The sequence below is a fragment of the Notolepis coatsorum genome, assembly GCF_963971535.1.
Source record: "Notolepis coatsorum genome assembly, chromosome: 3".
In the NCBI taxonomy this organism is placed as follows: Eukaryota; Metazoa; Chordata; class Actinopteri; order Aulopiformes; family Paralepididae; genus Notolepis; species Notolepis coatsorum.
Window position 1 is genome coordinate 100,961,570 of NC_140167.1, and position 26,949 is coordinate 100,988,518.

Genomic DNA, 26,949 nt, shown 5'->3' on the forward strand with positions numbered 1-26,949 from the left:
CTTACAACCAGCGGGACCCCCCCCCCCCCTTAGTGTATCCAGCTATAATCATTTAAGTACCATCGCTATAGTTCCCTAAAGAACCGGGTTGTATACTTACTCCCTGCGTAACCAGAGATTGGACATTCAATGTTGATTTACCTACGAATACTCATTTGCCATACAAGTGCATTTCAAATCATAAATGTCATCAAGTGAACGTTGTATATACCCTTTGCTATATAAAATATTCGATTTGTACATTTGTGTGGACTTCGTTTCATCAGGTGGGAAAGTGTTCATCATATCTATATCATGTACTGGATGGCCAGAAGTTAAAGTACAAGAGGTAGTGGTTTAATAATACCATACTTATCAATACAGTCAGGGAATTGTACCCCTCAGTTACACTAATGAAGTAAAAACACCTGTTCTCTTGTGGCCCCGCCCACAGCAACAACGGGTCAAATACTAATGAAGTAAAAACGCCTGTTCTCTTGTGGCTCCGCCCACAGCAACAACGGGTCAAATACTAATGAAGTAAAAACACCTGTTCTCGTGTGGCCCCGCCCACAGCAACAACGGGTCAAATACTAATGAAGTAAAAACACCTGCCCTCTTGTGGCTCCGCCCACAGCAACAACGGGGTCAAATACTAATGAAGTAAAAACACCTGTTCTCTTGTGGCCCCGCCCACAGCAACAACGGGTCAAATACTAATGAAGTAAAAACACCTGTTCTCTTGTGGCTCCGCCCACAGCAACAACGGGTCAAATACTAATGAAGTAAAAACACCTGCCCTCTTGTGGCCGCCCACAGCAACAACAGGTCAAATACTAATGAAGTAAAAACACCTGTTCTCTTGTGGCCCCGCCCACAGCAACAACGGGTCAAATACTAATGAAGTAAAAACACCTGTTCTCTTGTGGCCCCGCCCACAGCAACAACGGGTCAAATACTAATGAAGTAAAAACACCTGTTCTCTTGTGGCCCCGCCCACAGCAACAACGGGTCAAATACTAATGAAGTAAAAACACCTGTTCTCTTGTGGCTCCGCCCACAGCAACAACGGGTCAAATACTAATGAAGTAAAAACACCTGTTCTCTTGTGGCCCCGCCCACAGCAACAACGGGTCAAATACTAATGAAGTAAAAACGCCTGTTCTCTTGTGGCCCCGCCCACAGCAACAACGGGTCAAATACTAATGAAGTAAAAACACCTGTTCTCTTGTGGCCCCGCCCACAGCAACAACGGGTCAAATACTAATGAAGTAAAAACACCTGTTCTCTTGTGGCTCCGCCCACAGCAACAACGGGTCAAATACTAATGAAGTAAAAACACCTGTTCTCTTGTGGCTCCGCCCACAGCAACAACGGGTCAAATACTAATGAAGTAAAAACACCTGTTCTCTTGTGGCCCCGCCCACAGCAACAACGGGTCAAATACTAATGAAGTAAAAACACCTGTTCCCTTGTGGCCCCGCCCACAGCAACAACGGGTCAAATACTAATGAAGTAAAAACACCTGTTCCCTTGTGGCCCTGCCCACAGCAACAACGGGTCAAATACTAATGAAGTAAAAACACCTGTTCTCTTGTGGCCCCGCCCACAGCAACAACGGGTCAAATACTAATGAAGTAAAAACACCTGTTCTCTTGTGGCCCTGCCCACAGCAACAACGGGTAAAATACTAATGAAGTAAAAACACCTGTTCTCTTGTGGCCCCGCCCACACCAACAACGGGTCAAATACTAATGAAGTAAAAACACCTGTTCTCTTGTGGCCCCGCCCACAGCAACAACGGGTCAAATACTAATGAAGTAAAAACACCTGTTCTCTTGTGGCCCCGCCCACAGCAACAACGGGTCAAATACTAATGAAGTAAAAACACCTGTTCTCTTGTGGCCCCGCCCACAGCAACAACGGGTCAAATACTAATGAAGTAAAAACACCTGTTCTCTTGTGGCCCCGCCCACAGCAACAACGGGTCAAATACTAATGAAGTAAAAACACCTGTTCTCTTGTGGCCCCGCCCACAGCAACAACGGGTCAAATACTAATGAAGTAAAAACACCTGTTCTCTTGTGGCCCCGCCCACAGCAACAACGGGTCAAATACTAATGAAGTAAAAACACCTGCCCTCTTGTGGCCGCCCACAGCAACAACGGCGCGAGCGGGAGATGAGGAGGCAGCAGGAGCGTGAGCAGCGGCGGCGTGAGCAGGAGGAGAAGCGACGCGTGGAGGAGATGGAGCGACGCCGCAAAGAGGAGGAGGAGCGCAGGAGGTCGGACGATGAGAAGAGGAGGGCTGACCGGGAACAGGTGAGAGCGAGGGAGGGAGGAGGAGAAGAGGAGGGCTGAACGGGAACAGGTGAGAGCGAGGGAGGGAGGAGGAGAAGAGGAGGGCTGACCGGGAACAGGTGAGAGCGAGGGAGGGAGGAGGAGAAGAGGAGGGCTGAACGGGAACAGGTGAGAGCGAGGGAGGGAGGAGGAGAAGAGGAGGGCTGAACGGGAACAGGTGAGAGCGAGGGAGGGAGGAGGAGAAGAGGAGGGCTGAACGGGAACAGGTGAGAGCGAGGGAGGGAGGAGGAGAAGAGGAGGGCTGACCGGGAACAGGTGAGAGCGAGGGAGGGAGGAGGAGAAGAGGAGGGCTGACCGGGAACAGGTGAGAGCGAGGGAGGGAGGGAGGAGAAGAGGAGGGCTGAACGGGAACAGGTGAGAGCGAGGGAGGGAGGAGGAGAAGAGGAGGGCTGACCGGGAACAGGTGAGAGCGAGGGAGGGAGGAGGAGAAGAGGAGGGCTGACCGGGAACAGGTGAGAGCGAGGGAGGGAGGAGGAGAAGAGGAGGGCTGAACGGGAACAGGTGAGAGCGAGGGAGGGAGGAGGAGAAGAGGAGGGCTGAACGGGAACAGGTGAGAGCGAGGGAGGGAGGAGGAGAAGAGGAGGGCTGAACGGGAACAGGTGAGAGCGAGGGAGGGAGGAGGAGAAGAGGAGGGCTGAACGGGAACAGGTGAGAGCGAGGGAGGGAGGAGGAGAAGAGGAGGGCTGACCGGGAACAGGTGAGAGCGAGGGAGGGAGGAGGAGAAGAGGAGGGCTGAACGGGAACAGGTGAGAGCGAGGGAGGGAGGAGGAGAAGAGGAGGGCTGAACGGGAACAGGTGAGAGCGAGGGAGGGAGGAGGAGAAGAGGAGGGCTGACCGGGAACAGGTGAGAGCGAGGGAGGGAGGAGGAGAAGAGGAGGGCTGAACAGGAACAGGTGAGAGCGAGGGAGGGAGGAGGAGAAGAGGAGGGCTGACCGGGAACAGGTGAGAGCGAGGGAGGGAGGAGGAGAAGAGGAGGGCTGAACGGGAACAGGTGAGAGCGAGGGAGGGAGGAGGAGAAGAGGAGGGCTGAACGGGAACAGGTGAGAGCGAGGGAGGGAGGAGGAGAAGAGGAGGGCTGACCGGGAACAGGTGAGAGCGAGGGAGGGAGGAGGAGAAGAGGAGGGCTGACCGGGAACAGGTGAGAGCGAGGGAGGGAGGGAGGAGAAGGTGTAGACGAGGAAGATGCTTTTTTAAGTTAAAGGTGCTATAGATTAAATGTTTATGTAGAATAAGCATTAAAAAAAAGTGATACATCCACAGAGCAGTGCAGAATAGAAGTATTGCTTTCCCCCAAAAATTATTATTTATTAATGAATTTATCATTTTAGGAATGTTGTTGTTTACATGCATGCATTTATCTCTACTTCCCATTTCCCCATCTAGTGGCTGAATGTTATATATAGCACCTTTAACCTCTTAAGCCCTAGCCATATATATATTTTTTATTCGCCTAAAAGTACAAACCCAAGTAAATGGAAGATTGCTCCACTTCTACAAGGTCCATTTGCATGTTCTTGGTATCTAGGGACATCTATGGACCTCAGGGAATGTATTCCCAGTGTCCGAAATATTGTGTCTGTTACTATGCTTGAGTAAATTGTAATGAACCAAAGGAGAATATCAATTATTATTATTAATTTTTTTATTTTCATATTCGACAGTGAATAACACCATGCTAACATTGACCAGACATGATAAAGTGTCCACTGAGCTCATTCAGCACCTTCTTGAGATCAAGTGTACAAAGAATCTAAGCAAATGAATAAAGGGCAGATGATTTACAGGGGGTTTTGTAGATACTAGATACAGTAGTGGATTTTGCCATCCGGACACATGCAATATGAATATAGAATATCAGGCCTATTAATTACCTTATTATGGCCAAGTCACACATCTATGGATGTTTGTTTTATTATTAATTTATTAATAATTGTATATATTTGTTTGTTTTCTTAATTAGTTGTTTTCTGATGTTTCTGTATTCTTGGCATCGCTGAAAATGAGGGATGACCTCGACTGATTTTTGAAGTAAAGGTTTGGTATTTTCAGCACTCGCATAGGACTGAAGCTTGTGACGGCCCGTCTCGGTTCGGCCCCTAACACTGCCTGTTCTCACTAACGCTCAACCTTGCTTGCTGGCGCGAGTCACGGGCGCGTCTCAACATGTCCTGACACACACAGAGTGTGCCAAATTGAGCCAATTGGCTGTTCAGTAGTGGTGGTAAATCCAGTTCATTTTATGGACTCTGGTTAGTCTGAGTCACTCACTAAAAGTGATCCGGTTCACTTGAGTCACTTAGTCCCCCTCCCCCCCCCATTGCAGACTGTCACCGCCACAGTACACACAGTGATACAGTGATGAAGTTTTTGTCTGTTGTCTAACAATTATAATAATAATAATAATATAACTATGGTGTGTTGTTGTTTTCCTTACAATAAAATATTCATTATTTACTAGTCTATACCACTACTGCTGATAATAATAATCATAACCATCATCATCACCATCATCATCATCATCATCATCATTTATTTTGAAAGGCACAGAGGTTTCCCTAATTTTCAGCGATGACGAGATTACATATACATAATTATCATCTAGAGTCTCCTGTGTTTCCGGTGAGTCCGCTAACCCCGAATCATTGACCGAATCTGGGTCCGCGGTCTTTCCGTTTCGTGTCTACACTTAGCAGGCAACACTGCAACAGCCAACCAGTCAGACAGAGGACTCATAGGATCCAGGTTAATGGAGACCTCGGACTCGTGATTCATGATTCAGTACAAAGATTCAGATCTTTAACCCGGACGAGTCAGGAACCACCCAGCGTTACTATTCAGCCTTGCAGATGCTCCCTCAAAAATGAGGCTTAAAGCTTAAAGGGGAACTCCAACATTTTGGGAAATTAGCTTATTTAACATCTTCCCTGGAGTTAGACAAGAAGATACATACCTTTTTTGTCTCTGTGCGTGCATTTTAGCTTTGGGAATAGATGCTCCGTTAGCATAGCTTAGCTTCATCACTGGAAGTGAGGCAGGACAGTAGCCTTACAGTGCCTTACAGTGTATTGCAAGGTCTGACATTGACCAAACTTGATATGCATGACCTTGGTGGGCTCTAGGTCAACTCCTGAAAAGGGGGTCAATGTCAGACTTTGCAATCAAAAGTTAGGGGGCTAATAACCCTTGCCATAATTTCAGTGCGCCCCCTAACTTTTGATTGCAAGGTCTGACATTGACCCCCTTTTCAGGAGTTGACCTAGAGCCCACCAAGGTCATGCATATCAAGTTTGGTCAATGTCAGACCTTGCAATACACTGTAAGGCACTGTAAGGCTACTGTCCTGCCTCACTTCCAGTGATGAAGCTAAGCTATGCTAACGGAGCGTCTATTCCCAAAGCTAAAATGCACGCACAGAGACAAAAAAGGTATGTATCTTCTTGTCTAACTCCAGGGAAGATGTTAAATAAGCTAATTTCCCAAAATGTTGGAGTTCCCCTTTAAAAGGGTTCATGCTTTGCTCTCCCAGCGGGCGTTGCATCTCACTTAATGCTTCAAGTGTCACTCAACATGAAGGTGGAGCACCGCTATAGCAGTAGATTGAATCTGATGATTCGACCACCAGAGGCTGATGATGCCATTGATTGTGCCTCTTGTCTAGGGTCGGGTACCGAACTCTGTACTTTTAAGGTGCAGACCGACTTTCGTTGGTACTACCACCACGTACTGATTCACGTTGGATCAATCTGTGCCACATTTGGGTGCATTGAGAGCAGGTGGATTGGAAAGCGCTCACAGTGGAGAAATACTCTCACGTTTTGTTTTTTTGCGCAGCTCCAATAGTGCGGAATGGGAAGGGCTGAGCCTGGAGGGGGTTTAGTTTGTGTGGTGTCTTACACTAACACTAAATAATAACATATTCTAAATAAATAACAATGTTGAAATTAATAAAATTTGGACTTTAAATAACATTTGTGTTATTATTACAGAGAGAGTAAAGTACAGAAAAAAGGTACCATTGGGTACAGGTAACAGTTCCCATGTGAACGGTACCCAACTCAACCTCTACTGTCTCTCAAAACTCTACGAATTAACTTATCATCTTTAGATAGTAACGTCTAAAAACATTGTTCCTTTGAAAAAACGTAAAAACTAAGCTACTCAGTTATGACTGGCCCCGCCTCCCGCTCTCAGGAACACATCCGTCGTCAGCTAGAGGAGGAACAGCGCCACCTGGAGGTGCTGCAGCAGCAGCTGCTCCATGAACAGGCCATGCTGCTGGTGAGCTCTCCTTTCCTTTATCTCCACCCTTTACAAACTGATCTCAGGCCAGCCCAGGGCTTCCCCTGCTTGAATATATTTCACTTTCATATTCGTTTCACATTTACGGTTATTTAGACGGCATTAATGTATCAGACACATGCCCACCTTCTCTGTCTCTCTGTATGTCTGTCTCTTTCTTTCTCTTTCCCTCTCTCTCTCTTTCTCTCTATCTCTCTCTCACACACACACCCTCCATCTTTCTTTCTGTCTCCCTCTCTTCCCCAAAGTTAGATATGCCATAATATGGGGCACTCTGTTATCCCTGAATCACACAAACTGCCAGAAACAACCTTTGCTTCCCGTCTAAATGTATTCATGTATCAAGTTGATTTGATTCCAAGTTATGATATTTATTGATCTGAAGTGGAGTTGTTGGTAAACGTTGTGGATGGAACATAATGACGTGCCCTTAGTGATGATGTCACTAACATAATGACATGCCCTTAGTGATGATGTCACTAACATAATGACAGGCCCTTAGTGATGATGTCACTAACATAATGACATGCCCTTAGTGATGATGTCACTAACATAATGACAGGCCCTTAGTGATGATGTCACTAACATAATGACAGGCCCTTAGTGATGATGTCACTAACATAATGACATGCCCTTAGTGATGATGTCACTAACATAATGACATGCCCTTAGTGATGATGTCACTAACATAATGACGTGCCCTTAGTGATGATGTCACTGACATAATGACAGGCCCTTAGTGATGATGTCACTAACATAATGACAGGCCCTTAGTGATGATGTCACTAACATAATGACAGGCCCTTAGTGATGATGTCACTAACATAATGACATGCCCTTAGTGATGATGTCACTAACATAATGACATGCCCTTAGTGATGATGTCACTAACATAATGACATGCCCTTAGTGATGATGTCACTAACATAATGACATGCCCTTAGTGATGATGTCACTAACATAATGACATGCCCTTAGTGATGATGTCACTAACATAATGACATGCCCTTAGTGATGATGTCACTGACATAATGACATGCCCTTAGTGATGATGTCACTAACATAATGACATGCCCTTAGTGATGATGTCACTAACATAATGACATGCCCTTAGTGATGATGTCACTAACATAATGACAGGCCCTTAGTGATGATGTCACTGACATAATGACATGCCCTTAGTGATGATGTCACTAACATAATGACATGCCCTTAGTGATGATGTCACTAACATAATGACATGCCCTTAGTGATGATGTCACTAACATAATGACAGGCCCTTAGTGATGATGTCACTAACATAATGACAGGCCCTTAGTGATGATGTCACTAACATAATGACATGCCCTTAGTGATGATGTCACTAACATAATGACAGGCCCTTAGTGATGATGTCACTAACATAATGACAGGCCCTTAGTGATGATGTCACTAACATAATGACAGGCCCTTAGTGATGATGTCACTAACATAATGACATGCCCTTAGTGATGATGTCACTAACATAATGACATGCCCTTAGTGATGATGTCACTAACATAATGACAGGCCCTTAGTGATGATGTCACTAACATAATGACAGGCCCTTAGTGATGATGTCACTAACATAATGACAGGCCCTTAGTGATGATGTCACTAACATAATGACATGCCCTTAGTGATGATGTCACTAACATAATGACAGGCCCTTAGTGATGATGTCACTGACATAATGACATGCCCTTAGTGATGATGTCACTAACATAATGACATGCCCTTAGTGATGATGTCACTAACATAATGACAGGCCCTTAGTGATGATGTCACTAACATAATGACATGCCCTTAGTGATGATGTCACTAACATAATGACAGGCCCTTAGTGATGATGTCACTAACATAATGACATGCCCTTAGTGATGATGTCACTAACATAATGACATGCCCTTAGTGATGATGTCACTAACATAATGACATGCCCTTAGTGATGATGTCACTAACATAATGACAGGCCCTTAGTGATGATGTCACTAACATAATGACAGGCCCTTAGTGATGATGTCACTAACATAATGACATGCCCTTAGTGATGATGTCACTAACATAATGACATGCCCTTAGTGATGATGTCACTAACATAATGACATGCCCTTAGTGATGATGTCACTAACATAATGACATGCCCTTAGTGATGATGTCACTAACATAATGACATGCCCTTAGTGATGATGTCACTAACATAATGACATGCCCTTAGTGATGATGTCACTAACATAATGACAGGCCCTTAGTGATGATGTCACTAACATAATGACAGGCCCTTAGTGATGATGTCACTAACATAATGACAGGCCCTTAGTGATGATGTCACTAACATAATGACATGCCCTTAGTGATGATGTCACTAACATAATGACATGCCCTTAGTGATGATGTCACTAACATAATGACAGGCCCTTAGTGATGATGTCACTAACATAATGACATGCCCTTAGTGATGATGTCACTAACATAATGACATGCCCTTAGTGATGATGTCACTAACATAATGACATGCCCTTAGTGATGATGTCACTAACATAATGACAGGCCCTTAGTGATGATGTCACTAACATAATGACAGGCCCTTAGTGATGATGTCACTGACATAATGACATGCCCTTAGTGATGATGTCACTAACATAATGACAGGCCCTTAGTGATGATGTCACTAACATAATGACAGGCCCTTAGTGATGATGTCACTAACATAATGACATGCCCTTAGTGATGATGTCACTAACATAATGACAGGCCCTTAGTGATGATGTCACTAACATAATGACAGGCCCTTAGTGATGATGTCACTAACATAATGACATGCCCTTAGTGATGATGTCACTAACATAATGACAGGCCCTTAGTGATGATGTCACTAACATAATGACAGGCCCTTAGTGATGATGTCACTAACATAATGACAGGCCCTTAGTGATGATGTCACTAACATAATGACATGCCCTTAGTGATGATGTCACTAACATAATGACATGCCCTTAGTGATGATGTCACTAACATAATGACATGCCCTTAGTGATGATGTCACTAACATAATGACATGCCCTTAGTGATGATGTCACTAACATAATGACAGGCCCTTAGTGATGATGTCACTAACATAATGACATGCCCTTAGTGATGATGTCACTAACATAATGACATGCCCTTAGTGATGATGTCACTGACATAATGACAGGCCCTTAGTGATGATGTCACTAACATAATGACGTGCCCTTAGTGATGATGTCACTAACATAATGACATGCCCTTAGTGATGATGTCACTAACATAATGACAGGCCCTTAGTGATGATGTCACTAACATAATGACAGGCCCTTAGTGATGATGTCACTAACATAATGACATGCCCTTAGTGATGATGTCACTAACATAATGACGTGCCCTTAGTGATGATGTCACTAACATAATGACATGCCCTTAGTGATGATGTCACTAACATAATGACATGCCCTTAGTGATGATGTCACTAACATAATGACAGGCCCTTAGTGATGATGTCACTAACATAATGACAGGCCCTTAGTGATGATGTCACTAACATAATGACATGCCCTTAGTGATGATGTCACTAACATAATGACAGGCCCTTAGTGATGATGTCACTAACATAATGACATGCCCTTAGTGATGATGTCACTAACATAATGACATGCCCTTAGTGATGATGTCACTAACATAATGACATGCCCTTAGTGATGATGTCACTGACATAATGACAGGCCCTTAGTGATGATGTCACTAACATAATGACATGCCCTTAGTGATGATGTCACTAACATAATGACATGCCCTTAGTGATGATGTCACTAACATAATGACAGGCCCTTAGTGATGATGTCACTAACATAATGACAGGCCCTTAGTGATGATGTCACTAACATAATGACATGCCCTTAGTGATGATGTCACTAACATAATGACAGGCCCTTAGTGATGATGTCACTAACATAATGACATGCCCTTAGTGATGATGTCACTAACATAATGACAGGCCCTTAGTGATGATGTCACTAACATAATGACAGGCCCTTAGTGATGATGTCACTAACATAATGACAGGCCCTTAGTGATGATGTCACTAACATAATGACAGGCCCTTAGTGATGATGTCACTAACATAATGACATGCCCTTAGTGATGATGTCACTAACATAATGACAGGCCCTTAGTGATGATGTCACTAACATAATGACAGGCCCTTAGTGATGATGTCACTAACATAATGACAGGCCCTTAGTGATGATGTCACTAACATAATGACAGGCCCTTAGTGATGATGTCACTAACATAATGACATGCCCTTAGTGATGATGTCACTGACATAATGACATGCCCTTAGTGATGATGTCACTAACATAATGACATGCCCTTAGTGATGATGTCACTAACATAATGACATGCCCTTAGTGATGATGTCACTAACATAATGACAGGCCCTTAGTGATGATGTCACTAACATAATGACATGCCCTTAGTGATGATGTCACTAACATAATGACATGCCCTTAGTGATGATGTCACTAACATAATGACATGCCCTTAGTGATGATGTCACTAACATAATGACATGCCCTTAGTGATGATGTCACTAACATAATGACAGGCCCTTAGTGATGATGTCACTAACATAATGACATGCCCTTAGTGATGATGTCACTAACATAATGACAGGTCCTTAGTGATGATGTCACTAACATAATGACAGGCCCTTAGTGATGATGTCACTAACATAATGACATGCCCTTAGTGATGATGTCACTAACATAATGACATGCCCTTAGTGATGATGTCACTAACATAATGACAGGCCCTTAGTGATGATGTCACTAACATAATGACAGGCCCTTAGTGATGATGTCACTAACATAATGACATGCCCTTAGTGATGATGTCACTAACATAATGACGTGCCCTTAGTGATGATGTCACTGACATAATGACATGCCCTTAGTGATGATGTCACTAACATAATGACAGGCCCTTAGTGATGATGTCACTAACATAATGACAGGCCCTTAGTGATGATGTCACTAACATAATGACAGGCCCTTAGTGATGATGTCACTAACATAATGACAGGCCCTTAGTGATGATGTCACTAACATAATGACATGCCCTTAGTGATGATGTCACTAACATAATGACATGCCCTTAGTGATGATGTCACTAACATAATGACATGCCCTTAGTGATGATGTCACTAACATAATGACATGCCCTTAGTGATGATGTCACTAACATAATGACATGCCCTTAGTGATGATGTCACTAACATAATGACAGGCCCTTAGTGATGATGTCACTAACATAATGACATGCCTTTAGTGATGATGTCACTAACATAATGACATGCCCTTAGTGATGATGTCACTAACATAATGACAGGCCCTTAGTGATGATGTCACTAACATAATGACATGCCCTTAGTGATGATGTCACTAACATAATGACAGGCCCTTAGTGATGATGTCACTAACATAATGACATGCCCTTAGTGATGATGTCACTAACATAATGACAGGCCCTTAGTGATGATGTCACTAACATAATGACAGGCCCTTAGTGATGATGTCACTAACATAATGACAGGCCCTTAGTGATGATGTCACTAACATAATGACAGGCCCTTAGTGATGATGTCACTAACATAATGACAGGCCCTTAGTGATGATGTCACTAACATAATGACAGGCCCTTAGTGATGATGTCACTAACATAATGACAGGCCCTTAGTGATGATGTCACTAACATAATGACAGGCCCTTAGTGATGATGTCACTAACATAATGACATGCCCTTAGTGATGATGTCACTAACATAATGACATGCCCTTAGTGATGATGTCACTGACATAATGACAGGCCCTTAGTGATGATGTCACTAACATAATGACATGCCCTTAGTGATGATGTCACTAACATAATGACAGGCCCTTAGTGATGATGTCACTAACATAATGACAGGCCCTTAGTGATGATGTCACTAACATAATGACATGCCCTTAGTGATGATGTCACTAACATAATGACATGCCCTTAGTGATGATGTCACTAACATAATGACAGGCCCTTAGTGATGATGTCACTAACATAATGACGTGCCCTTAGTGATGATGTCACTAACAGGAAAAGGACCAGCAGGTAGAAGGGGTCTCCCTGGTTTTGTTAGAGGAAGTCCTGCTCTCTGCTGAGGACTCTGATATGGTTTATTTGCTGGGGGGGCGTGTGACTAGATGTTTATACTGTTGAAGACCTCCGTTCCTCCTGGGGGTTCAGATAGTGAAAGGATATGATCACATGATCACTCACATCCCTCTCTCCATGCTCCATACCATACCATGGTCATTGTCGCTCTCACCTTTCCCACACAGCTTGATCCATGAGCTCCAAGCTCAATGAAATGCTTCTTTTACTTTCACAATGGGCCTTATTGTTCAGTTCAGTTCAGTTCAGAGTTTTTATTTGCCACATGGAATAATACAATCATAGTTTCTTCATTAAAAAATCATAAATAACATTCCATGGACAAAAGGAGCAGGAAGAAGAATAAATCTTATAATTACCTGCCCCTTATTCCTAAACTAACATGTATTTTCTTAATGGTCGGCGTATAACCTTATTTACACAAATAATCATTTATACCATTATAAAAGAAACACTATCCACAGTTAAACAAGAAAAATTTAAATAATAATAATAATGATAAAGAATAAAAAAGAAAAAAAAAAAAAAAAAAAAAAATCTCACTATTCAGATCACATTTTGATTTTCATACTGACTAAATTTTTTTTTTTATAAATTTTTTTGAATTGATAAACACTGTTACATCCCTTAAGCTCGCTATGGAGAGAATTCCATAACTTTATACCAATAACTGAAGGACACATCTGTTTAAGTGTGGTACGTGCAAACTGATGTTTAAAATTGTATTTTCTCCTACTAAACTCACTATGCAGTATGCAGGTTGTATGCAGGTGCAGCTAATGGCCAGTATTTCCTGCGTTCACATTGGCTCTCGAGTTATAGAGGATAAATTCAACACATACTATGCTGTCTTGCATAACATGGATAAAGCCTTTGGCAAAAAAGCTACAAACGTCTGCTGTCATACGACTAGTCGCCATGTAATAGGACTGCATGTACAGTAATAGGACTGCAATGTAATTGCCATTCATAAAATCCTGTAGGAGATACACATTTTGTAAAACTACACTTCACTTCAAAGAGGACGCCATATTTTAGTTGGTGAACGTGCCGCGACCATTGCCTTGATTTGATTTGATTTGATTTTTATTTGTCTCGAACATAGAAACATAAAACAAGTTTAAAAAACAAAAAGGTAAATAGTCAAAGACTATTTCCATACAATAAGTGTTTGAGAAGGAACAGGGGGGAAGTAAAACAACTTATCAAGCCCTGCTCCTTCCTTACAATGTTTGACATTATAATTTAATAAAAATAAAAATAATATAACATAATAAAAAATAAAAGTACAGTTTTTTTTATATATCCAAATGAGAAATAATAATAGGCAGTCACATTACTGCTCAAGCTCCTCTCTCTTATGTGTCCATAAGTGCTTGTTTATAGCTACCTTTAAATGTATTGATATTTTTGCTTAATTTTATACTCTCATCCAGACAGATATCATTCCAGAGTGATACCCCACAAACTGCAATGCACATACTTTTAAGAGTTGTACGTACCGTAGGTTGCTTTAAAGCTAATGTCCCTCTAAAATTATAAACACTCTCTCTAGCCATGAAAATGTTTTGAATGTTGCTTGGTAATTTGATTTTTATTGCCAGAAACATAATTTGTGCAGATTTGAATTTGATTAAGCCCATGCATTTTAATGTTTGACTCCTTACAAACAGACTATTTGTGTGATCTAAATATCTACCATGATGTACTATCCGTATGGCTCTTTTTTGCAGTGTGCACATCTTTTGTAAGTTGCTTTTATAAGTATTTCCCCAGATTTCAACACAATATGATAGATATGGTACAATGAGTGTGCAATATAATGTATATAGAGTTTTCTGATTCAGGATATATCTAGTCTTGCCCAGTATACCAATACTTCTCACTAACTTTGAACACAAATATTTTATATGGGGTTTCCAGCAGAGTTTGTGGTCTATTAAGACCCCTAGAAACTTGTTTGTATCTCCTCTCTCAATTTTTACATACATTTTCAGTTGAGGATCAGTGTTTATTTTACAATTTCCAAATATCATGAAGTTTTTTTTTTTTCAAATTGAGTGATAACTTACCGTATTTGTGTTGAACCAACCTTTTAATTTGTCCATTTCTATGTTTGCCACTTCTAAACGCTGCGGAATGTCATCCCCTGAACATAAAATGTGTGTGTCATCCGCAAAGACAACAAGTTTCAGTATGTCAGATACTTTACATATATCATTTATGTATAAAATGAACAATTTTCCCAACCATGGCCACTTAAAAGAAAAAAGAAATCGGAACAATAAATAATGATGCGCAGCAATTCGGGATAACAAATGGATCAGGATAATGAGTTGAAGCTACTGCAACTAAAGCCATAGGTAAGAAATGTTTAGACACTGCAGTGGCGGCCGTGGCACCTGCTTCTAATCTCACTCCATGTTGCTAAGTGGGATGGGGTTCTATGACGGCTGTGCTTTAAAATATTGGGCATAGGACACTGTGATGTTAGGAAGGGAGTCTTTGCGGTCACTATTTTATAGTTCTAGCAAAAGGGTGTCAACGTGTCTCTCATAATACAACCTGGCCAAAGTGTTTCTGTCAGTGGCTGTGGCTGTACTCAGCTTCCCCTCCCTGTACTCAGGAGTACAAATGGCGGGAACTCGAGGAACAACGCCAAGCCCAGAAACTTCAGAAACAGCTGCAGCAGGAGCAGGCCTACCTGCTTTCCCTCCATCAACATCAGGCCACGGATAGTAATAAAACAGCCCAGCAACAGAGCTCCAAGTTCCCACTGAACCCCGACGACTCAGAGAGGCCGAAGCACCTACAGAATCTGGACTTGGAGAGGGCAACACCCCAGCAGACCGCTGAGTTTGAGAGGACCAAGTCCCCACAGAACCAGAGTCTGGAGAACACTAAAGACGCAACGCCACCACTCACTGAACTCCAAGGCCCCGACTGTTTAAGAAGCCCCGACCCTGAACCAATCAGAGAGGTGAACCCCCCCCCCCAACTTGTTGCTGTGATACTTAACCGCTGTAGAATGCTTCTCCTTCTTGCGTGAACTCACACTGCTCTTCAATGTGCTGTCGCTCCCTGTGGTGATGGCTTGCTGCTGGTGTGGGGACATAATTTGCTTTGCAATGTAGTGACTAGAATCCATAGAGAGAAATGGTTCTTTAAACTGTTGATATAGTAGAATAATGCCTGGTCTCTAACTAAAGGGTTGCCTCCATTGGCTATCCAAGTAATGGGAATAGTAATAGATTTGAAAGACATTTGTTTGTCTTGTTTTGTCTCATAAAAGCTGTGTCATAACAATTTTGTCCTATCTATCAAACGGATGAGTTCTCTCTTTTTAAATGTAGACACTTAGGTGTTTTATATTTAAAACTACAGACAAATATCACAAAATATTTTCCCAAAGTCGATAGTTCCTGGTACATGGGATAGTGAGCTAACCTTTAATTAATCAAAATAATTTTTTTGATAACGTGTTTGCTGCTGTACTTTTCATTTGGCCTATAGATGATCTGACATAAATGGTTTTCACGAGATTTTGGACAGTGTATGGAAATCGATTGCATGGCCTGGAATTCAATACTTTCATCTGATCCCAACATACCTTCCTGCTAATCCTCCTCCTAATTCACATCCATTTACAAAATCCAGTCCCCCATGGTGGGTGATTGCTTAAATTAACGAGGACAGTGAACATGTGCATTTAAATGCCTTTATAACAAAGGGGATACTGTTTCCACATTGCTTCCAGATGTCCTATGGATTTGTCTCGAAAACAATACTTACTACATAATTGGGCTATTTCCCCTCCATCTCGTCGGCGTTGTTCTTTTAGCATTAACATCATCTTCAATGCAACACGCTTTAGGCTAAAGTTTATTGTAGACCGCTCCCCTTCAGTCAGGGCACCTCTATTCTAATGAGCCAAGCTGTGGTCTTCCCCCCAGCGCTGATGAATTACTGTCGCCTCATTAATCCTTAGTGTGCATTCTGGTCCTCCCTGCTACCACCCCACCATCCCCCTTATCACCTGTTGGAAGTGAAAAGGGAGGGAGATATGGACTAGAGAAGACAAAGATTATTTTTAATTGTATTGGAGAGGAGAGGGGTCCAGAGTTTAAATGCATTTTTTAATTGACAAAGGCTAGAGGGTAATAATTGCACTAGCGCTGCGATACAAACGCCTATTCATGTTCAATCGCATTTGAATATAATTGTCTTTCTATTCTGGACACTAGATGCTTCAAGCAGGGAGATTTACTATGATTTAAAAATAAATTAAATAAAACATTTTGGGCCATCTTATTTCTGCAGTTGACAATATTGGTTAAAATGTGGACATGTGAGTTATACTGAATCCCAGAGTAGTTAGTTCCTGTATTTCTTAATTAAGCACAATGTAAATTATACCATTTTCTTTCAGATGTAGTGGAACAATGTCTGAACCACTGATTTAGTGGGTTCTTTTCAGTTACACCAAGGGAGTGTTAATAAATAAATCCAATATTTTTAACAACTAAACGATATTATAGGCGTGCCTGTACCACTAGACAACTCTCGTGTGCCTGTACCACTAGACAACTCTCTCGTGTGCCTGTACCACTAGACAACTCTCGTGTGCCTGTACCACTAGACAACTCTCGTGTGCCTGTACCACTAGACAACTCTCTGGCGTGCCTGTACCACTAGAGAACTCTCTCGTGTGCCTGTACCACTAGACAACTCTCTCGTGTGCCTGTACCACTAGACAACTCTCTCGTGTGCCTGTACCACTAGAGAACTCTATGGCGTGCCTGTACCACTAGACAACTCTCGTGTGCCTGTACCACTAGACAACTCTCGTGTGCCTGTACCACTAGAGAACTCTCTCGTGTGCCTGTACCACTAGACAACTCTCTGGCGTGCCTGTACCACTAGACAACTCTCTCGTGTGCCTGTACCACTAGACAACTCTCTGGCGTGCCTGTACCACTAGACAACTCTCTCGTGTGCCTGTACCACTAGACAACTCTATGGCGTGCCTGTACCACTAGACAACTCTCTCGTGTGCCTGTACCACTAGACAACTCTCGTGTGCCTGTACCACTAGACAACTCTCTCGTGTGCCTGTACCACTAGACAACTCTCTGGCGTGCCTGTACCACTAGACAACTCTCTCGTGTGCCTGTACCACTAGACAACTCTATGGCGTGCCTGTACCACTAGACAACTCTATGGCGTGCCTGTACCACTAGACAACTCTATGGCATGCCTGTACCACTAGAGAACTCTGGCGTGCCTGTACCACTAGAGAACTCTCTGGTGTGCATGTACCACTAGACAACTCTATGGCGTGCCTGTACCACTAGACAACTCTCGTGTGCCTGTACCACTAGACAACTCTCGTGTGCCTGTACCACTAGAGAACTCTCGTGTGCCTGTACCACTAGACAACTCTCGTGTGCCTGTACCACTAGAGAACTCTCTGGCGTGCCTGTACCACTAGACAACTCTCTTGTGTGCCTGTACCACTAGACAACTCTCTCGTGTGCCTGTACCACTAGAGAACTCTCGTGTGCCTGTACCACTAGACAACTCTATGGCGTGCCTGTACCACTAGAGAACTCTCTGGCGTGCCTGTACCACTAGACAACTCTATGGCGTGCCTGTACCACTAGACAACTCTCTGGTGTGCCTGTACCACTAGACAACTCTCTGGTGTGCCTGTACCACTAGACAACTCTCGTGTGCCTGTACCACTAGACAACTCTCTGGCGTGCCTGTACCACTAGACAACTCTCGTGTGCCTGTACCACTAGACAACTCTCTCGTGTGCCTGTACCACTAGACAACTCTCTGGCATGCCTGTACCACTAGAGAACTCTCTGGCGTGCCTGTACCACTAGACAACTCTCTCGTGTGCCTGTACCACTAGAGAACTCTCGTGTGCCTGTACCACTAGACAACTCTATGGCATGCCTGTACCACTAGAGAACTCTCTGGCGTGCCTGTACCACTAGACAACTCTCTCGTGTGCCTGTACCACTAGACAACTCTCTCGTGTGCCTGTACCACTAGACAACTCTCTGGCGTGCCTGTACCACTAGACAACTCTATCATGTGCCTGTACCACTAGACAACTCTCTCGTGTGCCTGTACCACTAGACAACTCTCTGGCGTGCCTGTACCACTAGACAACTCTCTCGTGTGCCTGTACCACTAGACAACTCTCTCGTGTGCCTGTACCACTAGACAACTCTCTGGCGGGCCTGTACCACTAGACAACTCTCGTGTGCCTGTACCACAAGACAACTCTCTCGTGTGCCTGTACCACTAGACAACTCTCTGGCGTGCCTGTACCACTAGACAACTCTCTCGTGTGCCTGTACCACTAGACAACTCTCGTGTGCCTGTACCACTAGACAACTCTCTCGTGTGCCTGTACCACTAGACAACTCTCTGGTGTGCCTGTACCACTAGACAACTCTCTCGTGTGCCTGTACCACTAGACAACTCTCGTGTGCCCGTACCACTAGACAACTCTCGTGTGCCTGTACCACTAGACAACTCTCTTGTGTGCCTGTACCACTAGACAACTCTCTGGCGTGCCTGTACCACTAGACAACTCTCTGGTGTGCCTGTACCACTAGACAACTCTCTCGTGTGCCTGTACCACTAGACAACTCTCGTGTGCCTGTACCACTAGACAACTCTATGGCGTGCCTGTACCACTAGACAACTCTCGTGTGCCTGTACCACTAGACAACTCTCGTGTGCCTGTACCACTAGACAACTGTCTGGCGTGCCTGTACCACTAGACAACTCTCGTGTGCCTGTACCACTAGACAACTCTCTCGTGTGCCTGTACCACTAGACAACTCTCTCGTGTGCCTGTACCACTAGACAACTCTTGTGTGCCTGTACCACTAGAGAACTCTATGGCATGCCTGTACCACTAGACAACTCTCTGGTGTGCCTGTACCACTAGACAACTCTCTCGTGTGCCTGTACCACTAGACAACTCTCGTGTGCCTGTACCACTAGAGAACTCTATGGCGTGCCTGTACCACTAGACAACTCTCTGGTGTGCTTGCACCACGAGTATAACATGCGGCCGCTTTGCAGGGTGAAACTAACCAACTGCTGTAGTGGCCGATGGCTTTTGTCCACTCACCGTCTTTCCTGGCATAGACTTGTCTATATAACCCATGACCTATATCCTCTTAAATCACAATTAACCAGTTGCCACTGTGTGCGTGTGTGTTTTGTATGTGTGTGTGTGTCTCTTGTCTGGGTTTCCTGGCCAGGCTGACGAGCGGTATCGTAAGAACATCCAGGGCTCGCCGCAGTCCGCCCAGATCAAGCCCCCGCAGCCCGCCCAGATCAAGCCCCCACAGCCCGCCCAGATCAAGCCCCCACAGCCCCCAGTGCCACCGCGCTCCGAGTCTTCCTATCCCAACGGGAACTCCTCCGAGGCACCGCCCGCCATGCACCGGCCCATGGAACCACAGGTAACCACGACAACACCAGAACCACACCCCTCCCGGACTCTGTTCACTTCTCTCTAATGCTAATGCTATGTGGGGCAGCATTTTGAGGCATTAGCAATGGGCAATTCTGTCTGCAAAAAAATGTATGGTGATATGAACTTGAATGCAGAAGTACAGTGTTTTATTTGATCATGTAGCTCATAGATTAGGAAGCACATTAAAGACATATAAGATAATTGTCTCAAGATGCAGTCTAGACAGACGGCATGTTTCAAGCTGTATTGTAGATCTTCCTCAGAATTCATGATTAGGAAGAAGCTTTGCTTCTATTCACTGCAAATAAAACATTGTACTTTTGCATTCAAGTGGCTTACCTCCTTTATTTTATTATATATATATATATATATATCATTTTTATTAAATATATTTTATTTTTTGGCCTTTCAGGAGCCCTTTTCTTACTAGGAAAATTACCTATTCACATGGTGGCCATTTTGCTCTTATGTCATGCTCAGGTTGGGTTTCTTTCCACCCTGTTCCCACTGTGGGTTTTTGACAGTCATGACCCAACAGTATAATTTCCCTGATAAAGCTCTTCTTGATACCAGACTGTTTATCCATCACTGCTATTCTCTCCATCACTGGCAGCCCTGCACACGTCTCCAGTTCATCCAGACGCGTCTCTCGTTTGGGGTTTCTCTTTTTGTTTCAGGAACGCTTTTTCCAAATGTTACTTAATGTCTCCTCTTAAAGTAGTTGACTCCTATAGTGTTTCTCTCTTCTTTTCTTCTGCCTAAAGTTTTCTTTAGGTGGTCCCTCTGGAATCTGGATCCTTCCTCCCCAACATTTCTAGTTCCTCATCAGTTGCAGGATTGTGATCAAATCCCATTTATTTCACCTTTTTAATTTAATGATCAAATAGTCAAATGACATGCCTTTTATAACCAGCAAATGATGGAGCGTTTATTGTCAATGATTCTCTTACAGGCTGAATAGAGGAGCCTTTTTATGGCAAAAGTGTTCAGTTTATTTTAAAAAAAAGAAAATTGTGTGACTTGACTGAAATGAAAGGTAATTGACCCTAACTCTAATCGGCTGTCTTCCTAATAACTGAATGTTTGGTTTGATTGACAGGTTGGTCCCTCTCACGTTAGTCTGGGCCACACGGCCTGCTCTCAGCTTCATATCACCAAAGTGCTAATTACATCACAGTTTTGGGGCCACTTTCTCTGCTGTGTGTGTGTGTGTGTGTGTGTGTGTGTGTGTGTGTGTGTGTGTGTGTGTGTGTGTGTGTGTGTGTGTGTGTGTGTGTGTGTGTGTGTGTGTGTGTGTGTGTGTGTGTGTGTGTGTGTGTGTGTGTGTGTGTGTGTGTGTGTGTGTGTGTGTGTGTGTGTCATGTGTCTGTGCGCAGAAGAGTGAGTGAGTGAGTGAGTGAGTGAGTGAGTGAGAGGCTATTTGAGGGCTTGAAGGTCCAGCCTGCAGGCAGCACCTCGTTGTGATTGGCTGATTATCAAAAACATGTTTCATATGTACATTTTCAGGAGAGTGACTCGCTGTGAGTCATCTCCTCTGAGGAGGATTTGTTCTGCCGAGTGTGAATGATCACAGTTCATTGAAGTCAATCTGTTTTGAATATGTCACAGATGAATGGGGGTGGGAGGCACTTTACAACTTGGTAAAATATAATGATGTAATTGATTGGTGCATTTGCTAAGCGACTACCATTATTTATGCACAACAAGTGGATTAGTCACTTTTCTCTCATTAGCATTAAGTCATTAGGCTGTTGGCATGTGTTTGTAACACTATGGCTAATTTATTGTGTAACAAATTGGTTGGATGGATGGGTTTGCTTTAGGGGCATCTGACAACTGAGTGAATAGGAATTAGAGACGGCTCATGGCTGGACTGCATAATTAGGTTGACGAGGCATTTCAAAACTCCTTTTGTTTGCTTTTTTTTTTATCCACTTTTTCTCCCATTTTCTATATTGTCTCCCATCCCAATTTCGTATCATCCAATTCAACCCTCCCCTGTCACGAACGCTGTTTCTTGCCTCCCACAAGCCGGCTGCAATGTGGACTAAGTCATACATAGCACAAGTCCCCTCCGGTACTTGAGGTAACAGCAGTCGCATCTTTTCACCTGCGCAGCTCGATCTCTCAGTGTCGAGGAGTAACGCGTGGGAGGCTCACGCTGCCCCCGACACTTCCTGATTCTACTGCGCAGGCGCACCAACCGACTTGTAGGAGTCGCTTGTTCACAACGTTCGATCCCCACCCTTCAGTTTTCCCTCCCCGTAATACGGCCAATGTGTATTACTGCGGACGACCAGCTAAACTGAAAGCAATGTGGAGAGCTGGATTCGAACACGCGAATCCAGCGTCTCCACATTGGTGGCGAGTGCCTTGCCCACTACACCACCTAGCCGCCCACCTCCTTTTGTTTGCTATCATCGCAATAGAGATCCTTGAATGCATGCATGCCTGTTGAATGTTGTGCGGGTATGTATGTCACTGCACAGTACTAAGTTAGCATGTAAGCACATTGTTTATGCCTTGTTAATGTTAATCCATTCTCATTACTGGTGGAGAGAGACTGAATTATCCTGAGCATCAGAAAAAAGGTTGAACTTGTCGAGTGGCGTGTGCATCTTTATCTAGCGGACATTTGTTATTTGGTACCACGTACAGGGTTCCTGCGAGGTCTTAAAGACTTCAATTTAATGATAAGAATTCTAGGCATTAAAATGTCTTAAATATGGTTTTGATGGGTCTTAAACGGTATTGGATTATGAAGTTACTTCTATGATAACTTCTCTGTATCGTGTTTAAATGTGTTTAGGGGAAATACGGGCTGTAAAGTAAGTAGTAGGTAATCAGTTATCCAACAATTCATATGGAATTACTTCTTTCATAGTCATTTTCCTTCAAACTATTTTGCCAGTATGGCTGTGAAACGGGTATTAAATTATATTCAAAGTGTTAAATTGAACTTGTTAGAACCCGCAGGAACCATGCACATGGTACTATTGGACATGTTATCCCTCATCCAATGTGAATGCCCTGTTCCAACATTCATATAATGTTCATGTGTCCCTTGACAACATTGATGCACTAAGAATTCTTGGGCCAGTCGACAAGGACAGCAGTCTCTGTCTCTGCTGCTTCTGCCTCCTGTCTCTGCTGCTTCTGCTGCTTCTGTCTCCTGTCTTTGCTGCTTCTGTCTAAATCAAATCAAATTTATTTATAAGGCCCGACAACACACCTTAATGTCCCCATGGGCCGTACAAGTCTTCTTTAAACAAGTCAAGAAGAAAACATAACAATAAGTCAAGAACAGAACAAGAACACCATAAGGTCCAACAAATTTAAAATAAATGCAAATAAATGAAAGAATGCAAGCACTCCCAGACATACCCCACGCGAAGGTAAGGAAAAACTCACTAAAACCTAACAATAGGGAAACATGCTCCACAGGCAGTGTGGAGGAGAGAAACCTTAGAAGGGCCATTCAAGGGGTTGATCTCCCTTCTTAGATGTCGGTGATAGTAGTGTTGCAGACGGACAGTTGGTAAGCATGCACTCAAGTGTGTAGTGAAACACAGATGAGTGCATGCAATAGCAACTGAACATTTTGAAAGATTGAAGATAGAGCTGATAGCGATAGCAACTGAACATTTTGAAAGATTGAAGATAGAGCTGATAGCGATAGCAACTGAACATTTTGAAAGATTGAAGATAGAGCTGATAGCGAATCTATTTGTCTCCTGTCTCTGCTGCTTCTGTCTCTGCTGCTTCTGTCTCCTGTCTCTGCTGCTTCTGCCCTCTGTTGTTGCACTTGTTGTTGCACTTGTTGTTGTTGTTGTTGTTGTTGTTGTTGTTGTTGTTGTTGTTGCCTTGTTCACTTTTCATTGTTTGTGTCCCCCACCTTCACTCCGGAAAATAGGTACACAAGTGCCTCTGTCACTGGAGCCTTTTTGACTAATGAGGTCCTAAATGAGAGCGACCAGGGCATGATGGCACTAATACACTATCACACTCCATAACCTGCCATGTTTGGGAAAAACACTGTATAATTGTGCCACAATGACTTGTTAACAACATGCAGCAATAAGACCCCAATTTTAAATTGTTGTTGATGTATTTATCATAACAACATGTTGCTTAGCAGCACATAGCAACCATTGTTTCTTCCAACATGGCAGGGAGTGGCCATTCCTAACATTTAATTAAAGCAGCTACAAGGAGAATTTTCAACAAAATATATTGTTGTGATACTTTAACACTTTGATCGCCATGGTTAAATTCATAATTTACCATCCCTCGCCAGCTCTATTTGTCTATGGAGAAGTTCCCCTTCTTTGCAGGGCTATAACTTTTTAAATTCTATTGCTAAATTGACATTATTATGGCCCATTCAATGTCCTATATATATTGTTCAGGGTGTAGCAACGTTATACTTTTTCATTCACATATTCATACTAAAATATGGTCTAAAGTATAAGTATGTTTTTATCGTTTTCTGCAGCTTTCTCCAGAACTTGATTTATAGCCCCAAATGCATTATATTGATGATCAAATACAGTTTGGTAGCGATCGGTGCCAGATAAAAAATTTCAACTGGAGGTACTTCTAGAAGTTACTACACGTCATCTGATGTTGACCGGATGGGCGGGGGGGGCGTTTATAATTCCGTGGGCAACGTTATATCATTCATCTAGTGTGGGTCATATGGTCATCAGAGCAGTTAGTAAAGAACACGTTGGAAAACAACGCTGGATCTTACCGTATCTTCCTCGCGCCGTTGGACGATCAGCTTGGAGTAGACAGTTTTCGATTATGGGATGTTGATCTAGATGAACCATTTCCAGGTTGTATAATACTATATACGTCCAAATAACGTTGTTTATTGAGTTAGGGCGAGCGATTGATTATCCAGTGTGTCGAGATGGAGTCCGGCTAACGATCGCGAGTGCCCGGACGAAATATGGATGAGCACTTCCTGTTTGGCGCGTCACTTCCTGTTGGCCGATCTGCCGATCGGCCACCAGATGGCGCTCTTGAACCGTTAGACAGTTGAGTGGAGCTCAGCAGTATATCTCAGGTCCCCGGAGGAGAAATATGATTTCGATCACAGATTTTTGAAATATTGATATCAAAGACGTGTTACGGCGTCTTCGGCAGAATGAGCATGGCGGGGAAAGACGAGTTCCAGCGTTTTCGGCGATTAAAGTGTTAATATACTGTATATAAGGTAAACGAATTAGACCATCGCTGAAACAACTGGAGGCCTAATTTTCATGATAAGACTACGTTTCCCATAAACCCTGTCGCTACCTGTTTTGCCTTTTAGCTCCGCCCACGACAAGCAAAAGTGCAAAAGCCACGGGAGAAGCTGAGAAGCCTTGCTAAGGGTGAACTAGGGATGGGCAGAGTAATGTTTTCCCAGATCCAGTACTTGCGAGATATTGATTTTATTATGTCTCACTCTGTGGACATAATGCACAGCAATATACCCAATGCTTAATGCGTATAGTCAGTCAAAACAGTCAGTTACCATTTGTAATAATTACATTACCTCCACTCTGTCTGCAGCAGGTCTCTCATGGAATGGCATGTCCGTATCAATAGTCTATGAACACTACGGAAAGTGGGTTGTTGTTGGCAAAATTTGGAAATGCTCAAACATGAACCACTATTTTTATCTTTTAGATTCCAACACAACAAACGTTTCACCTTACTATCCAAATAATCCATAAACTCCACAGTTGACCAGTGTTGCTGACCAGTCATGCCTTGCAGGATTTCAGAGCACAATTTGTTGTTTCAGTTGGTGGACATATTTGGTGGTAATCAAATAAATAAATACAAATCGAGTTCCCTCAAATTCTGTTGAAACAGCGAGTACTGGAGTAATCCTACTGGAGTAATACTACTGAGTAATACTACTGGAGTAATCCTACTGGAGTAATCCTACTGAGTAATACTACTGGAGTAATCCTACTGGAGTAATCATACTGAGTAATTCTACTGAGTAATACTACTGATTAATACTACTGAGTAATACTACTGATTAATACTACTGATTAATACTACTTAGTAATACTACTGAGTAATACTACTGAGTAATACTACTGATTAATACTACTGAGTAATACTACTGGAGTAATACTACTGAGTAATACTACTGGAGTAATACTACTGGATTAATACTACTGGTATTAATACTACTGGATTAATACTACTGGTAGTACTGGAGTAATACTACTGAGTAATACTACTGGAGTAATACTACTGAGTAGTAATACTACTGAGTAATACTACTGAGTAATCCTACTGTGTAATCCTACTGAGTAATACTACTGAGTAATCCTACTGGAGTAATACTACTGAGTAATACTACTGAGTAATCCTACTGAGTAATACTACTGAGTAATACTACTGAGTAATACTACTGAGCAATACTACTGGAGTAATACTACTGAGTAATACTACTGGAGTAATACTACTGAGTAATACTACTGAGTAATACTACTGAGAAATCCTACTGGAGTAATACTACTGGAGTAATACTACTGGAGTAATACTACTG

The 26,949-nt window shown here is 43.0% G+C and overlaps 1 protein-coding gene across 7 annotated transcripts in view; it reads left to right on the top strand.

Moving 5' to 3' along the window:
* Window positions 1-26,949, top strand: part of LOC311225659 (mitogen-activated protein kinase kinase kinase kinase 4-like) — a 124,125-nt gene that overhangs the window by 35,880 nt on the left and 61,296 nt on the right. For 4 of the 7 annotated variants that reach the window (XM_084311045.1, XM_084311046.1, XM_084311047.1 and 1 more), the window contains exons 10-13: window positions 2,139-2,300; window positions 6,531-6,617; window positions 15,507-15,860; window positions 20,173-20,376. In XM_084311045.1, the coding sequence (XP_084167171.1) occupies window positions 2,139-2,300; window positions 6,531-6,617; window positions 15,507-15,860; window positions 20,173-20,376 (807 nt within the window). The remainder of the gene's footprint in view (window positions 1-2,138; window positions 2,301-6,530; window positions 6,618-15,506; window positions 15,861-20,172; window positions 20,377-26,949) is intronic. The other 3 variants (XM_084311049.1, XM_084311051.1, XM_084311050.1) reach the window with 2 other exon arrangements.